At 42.8% G+C, this 10,895-nt stretch overlaps 1 protein-coding gene across 1 annotated transcript; it reads right to left on the bottom strand.

Annotated features, from left to right (window-relative positions):
* Positions 1 to 9,582: 9,582 nt before the first annotated feature.
* LOC116582828 (ferritin heavy chain-like) lies at positions 9,583 to 10,492 on the bottom strand. The gene has a single exon (XM_032330621.1). It carries the CDS (start codon positions 10,272 to 10,274, stop codon positions 9,723 to 9,725), a length of 552 nt encoding a protein of 183 aa, XP_032186512.1. The 5' UTR covers positions 10,275 to 10,492; the 3' UTR covers positions 9,583 to 9,722.
* Positions 10,493 to 10,895: the final 403 nt, after the last annotated feature.

The following is a 10,895-nucleotide window of genomic DNA, read 5'->3' as shown; positions in this document are numbered from 1 at the left end:
TCTTGGTACTTCTGGCCTACCTCACAAGTGTACCTAGAATATTCTTGTAGCCAGAGAATGCCCTTAGTCAGGAAAATACAGACGCTCAAGTTAAGAAACATCTGGTGAGTAAGGCAACAAGGAACTGTTCACTGAAGCTGCAATCTTCTGGGTGAACTGAGGGGCAATAGGTGAGACAACAACAGTGAATGATTCTACAAGTAGGCACTGAGTCAAAATGGGCTGGGCAACTTACAGGGAAGACAGAGGTGCCATGGCACAAAACTGGCTGCCTAGACCAACACATCAGCAAAGGCTGTATGCGCAGTAGCTCCCAAAGACAGGGATTATGACTGGTACCCTAAAGCCTGTCTGCCAAAGTCTTTGTTTGTTTGTTTGTTTTAAAGATTTTATTTATTTATTTGACAGAGATCACAAGTAGTCAGAGAGGCAGGCTCCCCGCCGAGCAGAGAGCCTGATGAGGGTCTCGATCCCAGGACCCTGAGATCATGACCTGAGCTGAATGCAGAGGCTGTAACCCAGTGAGCCACCCAGACACCCCCCAAAGTCCCTTTCTGAACAACCTATATAGGACCAACCAATTCCTCCATTGTGCAAACATCATATACACACACATGGCCAGATTCCACTTCCTCCCTGTTTTATCATTCACAGGATTTACTGCCCAGTCCTTAAAAGGTTTTGGATTTCTGTGTCTCAGAGTTGGCCTCCCAGAAGACCCAGCTAACACGATGTGGCTCTACAGCTCCTCTCTCTCTCTTCCTCTCTCTCTCATTCAATTTGTCCAAGGGACTCACACACTCTTACAAACTACATGTGATGAGTTCCCCGGGAAATGATTTCCACCTGCAAGTGGGAAACTACATTCTTGAATGTGTTGTTAGGGAAGAGGTTTTGGTGGATCCATTATTGCCATACATTCAGTTTCATTCTGCAGTTCAATCTTGAAGTAACAAAGATGATATTTTTAACCTTATCTCTTTGATTCTTGGGTCTTATGTGTTAATTAGTTTCTGACACAAGAAGGAAACAAAAAAAAAAGCTGATTTATTTATCTCCTCAACTCTAGCACAAATAGAAAATAATTCTTAAGTGTAATTTGGAATACTTGAATTATTTTCTGGAGGCCACATAAGGTATTTCTTCTGCTTCTTTGTAATGAATTCATTTTTAAAAAAAATTCATCAAAGGCATGATCTTAAAAAGTGATGAATATTCAGCAGAGTGACAAAATTTGATTAAGAAACTATTGCAGTAATCACTTCTGTAGATAGACCTATCACTTTCTTGAATATTTGGGGATATAAAAATAGAATTTCTGGACCTTGAGTATGAGACTTTCCTAGAATGTTTGTGTGTGTGTAGGTAGTGTATGCACAATGGAGGAATTGGTTGGTCCTTTGCTGATGTGTTGGACTAGACATGCAACAAATAGCCTACCACTATATTTATTGTCTCCACTATCTCATTTCTACTCATCCTTTAGTCCACTGTGATCTGGCCTTAATTTTCAACTAAGTTGTTCACCTCACTATTTTTAAAAGTCCCCATTACATATATGCTAGGGCCTAAGGAGAGGGGAAAAAAATCCATTTTCTGCACTTAAAGATTTCCTAGCCTACTGCTGGGGAGGAAGAAATTTCCTCTGTCCTAGCTGGGCTAAGGATCAAATTGACATAGGACAGAAAAATAGGAGAAAATCAAATTTAGTTTTGTATATATGGGAAATCCACACAGACATGAAATTCCAAACATAGTCAGGCAATATGAAATTTAAATGAACATCTTGAGTTCATATCCCAAGAGAGGGATAGGCATCTGAGGATACAGGGAAGAGGAAGGCCATTAGCAGGAAGGTGAGAGGAGATATCCAGGAAACTACAGTTGCCCTATTATGTAGGTAAGTTTTGTAGGTAAAGAGGAATATCTAGTACAGGCTGTCCTTTCCAATGTACATTTAGGCAGTTGAGGGAGGGATACAGAGCTTTTCCTGAATCTTCTGGGTTTCAGTTGCTTGTAACTCAAAATAATCTTCATGCCAAAGTGGTCCATCTTGGGGCACATGCCCTTGGCTCCTACACTATTAAGGGATGTACACATGTGAAAAAAATGTCAGACATAGTAGTAAGTGCCATTAAAAAGAAATCAATAGGAATTTTGATAATATAAAAGAGAGGGTGGTCAACTCTGTCTAAGGGTGAATCTTAGGTTGGGTTTCCCAGAAACAGAGCCCAAGACAGGGATTATTTGAAGGTGTATACTCAGGAGAAATCTGTACAGGGCTAAGGGAAGCAGAATAGGGAAGAGGAAGAGCCAAGCAAGGATATAACCTCATACAAAATATAACCTTGGCTTGATACAGAACAGAGATTCTCAGCATAAATCTCACTGCAGAGACAGGGCAAAGGGTCCAAGTGTTTATGATTCTGTCCTTGGTTGTCCCAGTTAGTCAAGGTCAGTCTTTCTGAGAAGGTCACAGGTATATGCTGTCAGCTGCAGTGTACTCACAAACAGCTGGAGGTTTGGGTTTCCTGGTGGATCAAGTTGATCTGGGCAGATCACAACATCTACTAAAAGAGGATAAGAAGAACTAGATTGTATGTTTATCATTTTGGACAGTCCAACATCTGAGCATTCTTTGTGTTTGAGGAAAAATGTCACAACAGATGGGAGACAAAGCTCCACTTTTTATTACAAAGAAACGACAGGCTCCAAATGGCATTGGTTAGGCCAAGTCACCCCACTAGGTCTTAATACCTAACCTAATTGCACTTTCAAACTCCCTCAGGAATGTCTTCTTAACCAGTGAGTCAGCAATTCTCTGGTCATTACCAATATGGTTGACTTTTACATGGACACTCTCCATATTCTGAAGGAAGATGAAGTAATTGACCTACTAAGACCCTTTTCTTTTGTCCCCAAAGGTAGATAATCTCACCCAAAATATTCCCTTTTCTGTTTATGACTTCCTTGTCTTGGCTTTAAAAAAGCCTTTTCCTTTCTGTAACCCTTTGGAGCTTCCCTCTACTTGAAGATGAGGTGCTTCCCAATTCACAAGTCATTTAGTAAAGCCAATTAGTTCTTCAAGTTTATTTGGTTGGATTTTTTTTTAAAACACTATGATGCTTCTAATTTTCTGGTCAAGTTTCTATAGCTTTTCCAATATGTTCCAGGCAGCCTTCTAAAAAAACTCTTTTCTGTTTTTATTAGGCAGAGTCAGATTTTGTGATGTGCTACCAAGAATCCTGACAGGTTCAGAGATTATAGAAATTGTTAGGTGGGGAAAAATTGTTAGGGACGAAAAAGATGGTGGGGTGTGTGTGCGTGAGGAGAGGAACACATGGAAAGGAGAGAAATCAAGTATGTCCAGACTGAGTAAGAGCCAGAAGTCTAGGGTAATTCTGAAATTTATTTTGTAAGACTATGGGAAGGTGTGGCAAATCTAGGGAGCTTTTGGGGAAGGGACAATGAGTTCATCTGGAGACCTGTTAAGTCTGAGTTTTCTGAGAACATCCATACGAAGATGTTTCACAGGTAACTGTGCTAGTCTCGTAGTCAAGAAAAGCATCTGGGAGAAGAGAGAAATCGAAAGAGAGAGTTAGAGATACCAACATTGGCTGTGGATGTGGCTGAACTCAAGGGGAGTATATATATAAAATAAGAGTTGAGGGGCGCCTGGGTGGCTCAGAGGGTGAAAGCCTCTGCCTTCAGCTCAGGTCATGATCCCAGGGTCCTGGGATCGAGCCCCACATCGGGCTCTCTACTCCATGGGGAACCTGCTTCCTCCTCTCTCTCTGCCTGCTGCTCTGTCTGTCAAATAAATAAAATCTTTAAAAAAAGAGTTGAAGGTCAGCAGCATAATCTAAAAGGGTGGGGAAGAGGAACAGAATCTGCCATCCCAAAATATGCCTCCTGGGCATAAGGATTATTTTGAATTAAAGGCAGTCAAAACCCAGGAGATTTAGGGAAAGCTCTTTACCTGCCTGTTTGTACTAGGAAAAGAGCTATTACCAGAGATACCTTTTTACTAAGAAATTTATCTGCTTAACAGGGTAACCTTTGTTTTCCAAACAGCTTCTTTGCCTTGCTGTGAATGGCCTTCCTCCTCTTTTTTATCTCTAGCCTCCTAACCCCCCTTCATTCTTACATTTTATATAAACCTCAATTATCTGGATACTTCTGAACCTTGTATCTTTGGGAATCCCATATGTATGAAATCAAATTTGTTTTTCTCCTGTTAATCTGTTTTATGTCCTTTTAATTGTTTGACCAGCCATAGAACTTAGAAGTGTGGAAAAAGAATTTTCCTCCCCAACAGTGGTCAGGTCTGTATATTTCTTTACAGATATATCATAGGTAAATCTTGAAAAGACAGGAATTGCTACAGAGTGATTAAGCAGGACAAGTGCTGAATAAAGACCTATGGAGATGTTAATTACTAAGTCATTGATTACTTCTGAGAGAAGAGTTTTTATAGAGTTTCTTAAAAGAAAAATCCATCCTTCCTCCTGTATAAAGTAAATCTACTTTATAAAGGAGACCCCTCCTCTGGGTCTCCTTTCATCAACCGTAGCCCCTTCCACTCCTAAATTTATAGGCTTTTCCTCTCAATTGGCTTCTTTAAAGCAAATAAACTTGGGGTATAGCTCAGGAGTAGAGCATTTGACTGTAAAGCAAAGGGCTAAAATACCTTTCCCTCTCTTCTCTACTTGAAGAACTCCAATTCATCTTTCAAGACTCAGTGTTACCTCCACAGTGGGTATTTCCTAAGTCCCAGGTAAAATTCAGACTACTTTTTTCTCCTGGACTCATAGAGCACCTTGCGTGTCTTCCTCTTTTAGATCTTACCCAAATAGATTAGAGTATTTTATTACTTATGCCTCTGTCTTTTCCACCATTCTGTGTGTTGGGGAGTGTTCCCTAGTCACCTTATATTGCCAGGGCCAAGTATAGTGAAGCACACATCACAGAATTCAATATAATTTGTTGAAAGAATGGCTCTTTGGCCCAGAAATTCACAAATGGCATGAATGCTCCTTTCCTAGAATGTCTTAATTTAGGTTTATCTTATAATTTATAGATCTGAAATATATTTTAAATTGAAACTTTTATTTCTCCATAAACTTTATAGAAGAATTTAACTTTGGGAGAAAAAAAAATAATGCACGGAGAATTATCGCACAGGAAAAAAGAGAATAAATCTTGTTGTGTGTGACATAGTTAATATCATATGTAATAAATTATAAACCAAAAGCAACATTACAAAAAATAAACACTGAAATACAGATAAAAGGGAAAGAATCTATTCCTCCTCAGGCAAGGCGGTAGTTCTGCATATTAATGAAATTTAAATGCCTCACAGTAGGAAAAATGATTGGAATAGATTGCAATAACTTAAAAATTAGTATACTTTAAACAGCCTCTGTGATGACTATGTGATTATGGAGAATCAGTCAAAAGGGCTAGTCAGGCACTGTTCCACTCCGATGCTCCCAGAAGCAGGATGATTGATGGCCTTCAATTAACAAAGGCACATTGAGGGACTGGCAAAACGGAAGACACAAAGAAAGCCCACAGTTTGACTTGCTGAAATACACAAAGATGTCAGTCTGATAGGTGACAATGGCAATATTTATAGCATTATAAAAGATTGTATACATCCAAAGCATTCCAGAGTATTGATTGAAACTGAGAGAAAATAAAACAGAAAAAGACAAACAGATGCATAAAAGCAGGTGAAAAGTTTAAAATATTTGGAAGAGTTAGATGAATTTTAGGGCCTGTGGCAAGTTACTATAAAACATGGGCTGGTAGAGATTTTCTGTAAATGTTTTAGGCTTTGTAGGCTCTATGGTCTTTGTTACAACTACTGACTGTGCCCTTGTAGTGCAAACGTAACCACAGAAAACAGGTAATTGAATGGGTGCCTCTCTGTTCTAACAAGCTCTTTGATGACACTGACCTGTTGGTCAGAGGGCCACACTTTGGGTAGTAAGGAGCTTGATCTGGTTTTCATGCCTAGAATGTCCAGGTCCTGCCCCAGAGGCTGATGTATTTGGCCTGGGATGTGGACTGGATATTGAGATTTCCAAACACTCCACATGTTTCTAATGTGCAGCAAAGTTTGAGAACCTCTGTGCTAAAGCGATTTATCAAGTTTAATTATTGTATTATCAGTAGCCCTTTTGCCCTTCTTCCCTCCCAATACACCCCTTGCTCTCCAGTTCAGGTCACACACCAAGATGATGGTGGGATCAAGTTTAGCACTTTATGTTTTCTTTCCCACCTCTGAGGAATGGAATGTAGTTAAGTTGGAAAGAGAAACTCAGGCAACCTGGGTTTGGGAAGAATAAGCAAAAAAAAAAAAAAAAAAAAAAAAAAAAGCTGTAGGGTGTAATTTGAGGAGGAGGCTGTTTGAAGCAGCAAAACACACCTCCAGGCTTGGACCTGAGTTTGGGGCAGTGAAAACAGTGATCTGCTATCCTGAATCCTGGCAGGACCTGACTGCCAAGCAGCTAGCAAGGATTTTTCCTTCTTGGTATGCAGAATGACCCAGTTGGTTGAAATGCAAGAGAGACCCCCAGTGGCAAAGTACAGATGTGAAATCTTCTCAAAGGAACACCACCACGAAGAACTTAGAAGCACTTACGTAAGCATTTAAAAATATTAACTCATTTAGTTTTCTAAGCAAACCAGTGGGGTTGACACTTTTATTATCCCTCTTTTACGTGGGAGGACACGGAGGCAGGAAAAAGTTAAGTAATATGCCCCAATTCACCCAATTTAGTAAGTGGTTAAGCTGGGATATGAACCCAGGCAACGTGAGCTTAAGAAGCCACTACACCAACTGCTTCTCCAAAACAGGAAAGTAAGAAGGATCCTTGATTTATAGTTTTTAAGCACTCATATATTATTGCTCACCCTATGCTTCCTCATATGTAGAAGAGAGCATCGGTCAACACCTGAATGTATGATCCGAGATCATACACACGATGTATGTATGGTCTCATACGTATGTGAGATCAAACATACGATTTATTCAAGGTCCTCCAAGGAGGCAGAGAAGGAAAGTGTGAAAGGATTGAGTTTGACTAAGAAGAGGAAAGGGGCAAGAGCATTTTCTGGAAACTTAAAGGGACATAATCCTCATTTTTAAGAAAGTATTAAAGCATAGTCACAGTGAAATGTGAAAGGTAATTATGGTGTAGTGAAGCTTGTTCATATTTTAGGAAATGTTCAAAGCAATCTGCAAGCTTTAAAGAGGCTAAGCTAACCATGCGTCCTTGACAAGGCATGCAAAATCTAAATTTTAACCTTCATCTATGTAACCAGCCTGGTACAGAAGAAACATGTTCTGAGTATTCTTCCTGGGCAAGGACAACTTTAGCATTTATACGGGTACAGATTTCATTTGGTCAAATACTGTGGACAGAAAAAGAAGCTGAGTTGTTTAAGAGGAACACAAAAAAATCCATGGAGAAGCAGTGCTGTCATTTCCTTGGGAAATGTTTTTACTGAGAAATAATTTTTCTACCCAGAAAACAGAAAGAAAGGAAAAAAAAACAGATTCAGCATTTCCTCCAGGAATCTTTTTTTTTCCCCCTTAAACTAGGAAGTAGGGGTGCCTGGTGGCTCAGTTAGTTGAGTGTCTGCCTTAGGCTCGGGTCATGGTCCCGGCGTCCTAGGTTTGAGTCCTGCATCAGGCTCCCTGCTCGGTGGGGAGCCTGCTTCTCCTCTACCATGCCCCCACCTTGCTTGTGCTCTCTGGCTCTCTCTCTGTCAAATAAATAGACAAAAATCTTTAAATACATAAAAAGTAAAACTGGGAAGTAATTTCCTTCTAATAGCCATGAGGACAAGGTAATAGGCTAACTGCTCTCTACATCTTGAAAGGAGCAACCTGAAACCACACTTACACCAGGAACAGGCTGATTTGGGGACACTGGGGATGGGCACACATGGTCACAGTCTGGAAGAGATAATGGTCAGGGTGGGGCCAGCAGCCCTCTGGGTGTTGGAACACCTCAACCCATCCTCTAACCGTAGCTGCCTGGGCATGAGGTTGACTGTGCCACACTCTCTCCACACTCTTTCTTGGGAGCTTATCCAGTCCCATGACCTCAACACCGTCTGGGACTGATGTCTCTCGTATGTTTATTTCCAACCTGACATCCCACCTGAGCTCCAGATTCATTTTTCTGACCCCCTGCCTGGCAGTGCCCCTGGCATATCTAAAAGGCTTCTCAGATTTTACATGACATGCCTTCCCCTCCCCGCATGTCCCCCAGCAGACATCCTCCAGTTAATAACTAGCATCACCGTCAACTCAGGGGTTTGAGTGCAAATACCAGGGCCTGGATTATTTTCCTCATTTCTCATTCTACACCTGTGGTCCATGAGCAAATCTTGTTGATTCACCCAAATCCGACTAGAATTTGTGTCTGTCACCTTTTCTGTAGCTTTCAGTCCAGCTCAGCCACCGAGGTCTCTCACTGGATCTGCTGCAGGCTCTCCTGATTGGCCTCCCAGCTTCAGCTCTTGCCCACTGGCTGCATTTGATGAAGCAGCCAGACTCACTGGCTTAACTTTCGGGGGAATTTATTCTACTTCATGTTCAGTATCACAAATTTGAGCTTCAACCCTGACCTTGTATTTTTCAGCCATTCTAATAACGGAGTTTGGGGTTTTGTATACTCCTGCTACGTTAATGGAAGCAAGGGTACAATTGAAGGAGAACTTTGTATTTGGATATTTTGTAAGGGCGGTATGCATGTCTAAAATGGTGACCTATAAAGTCACTCCCCTGTCTATGGGAAGCCAGCCTAAGGGTCAGTTACACGTTTACTATTGCCCAGGGCAAGCTTGTCAAAGAAATATTGTGTCATTCCTGTTTCTAAGATCCCAGTGTTGCTATCCAGAAGAAACAATTGTTAACACTTGTGTATTTTAATAAACTAACAGTTTTCAAGTAAAGTTGACTCCCTTTAATACCAGCCTAATCCCATTCTTCACTTTTTCCATAGGGACAATCACCTTTGTAAATTGTAGACCATGTTCTTTTATGCTTTAAAAATTTTAAAAAAAAAATTTTTTTAAAGATTTTATTTATCCGTTTGACAGACAGAGATCACAAGTAGGCACAGAGGCAAGCAGAGAGAGGGGGAAGCAGGCTCCTACCCAGCTGACAGTCTGATGCGGGGCTCAATCCCAGGACCCTGGGATCACGACCTGAGCCGAAGGCAGAGGCTTTAACCCATTGAGCCACCCAGGCGCCCCCCTTTTATACTTTTAGCATACATATTCACCCACTAACAACCAGGGCCCCAGACCACCCACCTCCGTGCACCACCCCTTTGCCCCCACATCGTTTATAAAGGCAAGACTGATGTGTGTTTTCCAGGGTCCTATGTAATATCTTCTCCCTCCACCTCCCGAGATCCTGAGATGCATGTGGATGGGCTTAGGGGGATGCAAGGACTCCTGGATTCCTGTTTTAAAACCTAAAAGGTGAAAGATTTGCATTCAAATCAACCAGAGACCTTTTTTTTTTTTTAAATTTAGGAGCCAAATAAATTTATTGAAACCAAACAACTTTTTTATGGCAAAACTGGGAAAAAAGAACTGGAACCTTTTGCAGAAGCAATACTGCAATACACATGCTCGGCATGGTGACCAGGCAAAGTCACCATGCGGCCTGGGGCTATGGGGAAAACAGTCCCAACTCAGTACTTTTTGTCGCTGTCGCCCAGGGTGAGCTTGTCAAACAGGTACTCTGCCAGGCCGGCTTCGGGGGCCCCCATCTTGCGCAGGCTGGTGACATAGCCCCCCAGCTCTTTGACGGCCTCGACTTGCTCGTGCAGGTAGTGGCTCTCCAGGAAGTCGCACAGCTGGGCGTCGTTCTTGTCGGTGGCCAGCTGGTGCAGGTCGAGCAGGCTCTGGTTCACGCTCTTCTCCAGGTGCAGGGCGCTCTCCATGGCCTTCAGGCCGCCCTCCCAGTCGTCGCGGTCCGGCTTCTTGATGTCGCGGAGGCGGAGGCGGCCCCCGCGCTGGTTCTGCAGCTCCATCAGCTTCTCGGCGTGCTGGGTCTCCTTGCGGGACCGGCGCATGAAGAAGCGGGCGAAGTGCTTCAAGGCCACGTCGTCGCGGTCGAAGTAGAAGGCCATGGACAGGTACACGTAGGAGGCGTAGAGCTCCAGGCTGATCTGGCTGTTGACGGCGGCCTCGCAGTCGGGGTGGTAGTTCTGGCGCACTTGGGAGAGCAGCGGGGTGGCCATGGCTGGCGGCCCGGGCACCAGGGCGAAGGCGAAGGTGGCGCGGAGGCGAGGGCTGCGCGGCGGGCAGCGGCGGGGCCGACGGCGGTGGTGGCCTCGGAGATTTCCCAGCTTGAGCGGCAAGGGAGGCCAGAGGCAGAAGCAGCGGCGGTTTGAGACTTCAGGGAAGTGTCCGTTGGGATGTTGGGCGAGCCCTGGGATCGGACCGGAAATGGGGTCCAGGGAAGGGGGGGGGCAAGCTTCCGTTTGGGGATAGGGGGTAGGGGATGGCCACAAGGGCAATGTTCTAGGTTCTGCTGGAGCTTGATGAGTCAGGGCAACCCTGTGCTGTGTACCTGGTGTTTTTAATTTTGGGATAATGTGTGTGTTTTCCAAGTACTTTCCTTCTTGCAGCCTGTTTTTATGAAACCATTGTCTCCCCAAATTCTGAGAATGTGAATTTGAATTTTCAGTAAATATCTCTTCTGTTTCCTGTAAAATATAAATATAAGTATTTCTGCTTATCATCTTCTCTTTGACTTTCCTGAAATACTTAAAACTGCACGTTCATATTTAGTAATGAAGGATTCATTTGATTAGCTTAGGTAATTAGCATGGATCTGATTTATACTTGTGACGTTCATT

Source organism: Mustela erminea, chromosome X (genome assembly GCF_009829155.1).
Source record: "Mustela erminea isolate mMusErm1 chromosome X, mMusErm1.Pri, whole genome shotgun sequence".
NCBI lineage: Eukaryota > Metazoa > Chordata > Mammalia > Carnivora > Mustelidae > Mustela > Mustela erminea.
The sequence above is the reverse complement of the archived record's forward strand: the minus strand, read 5'-3'. Positions and strand labels throughout refer to the sequence as shown.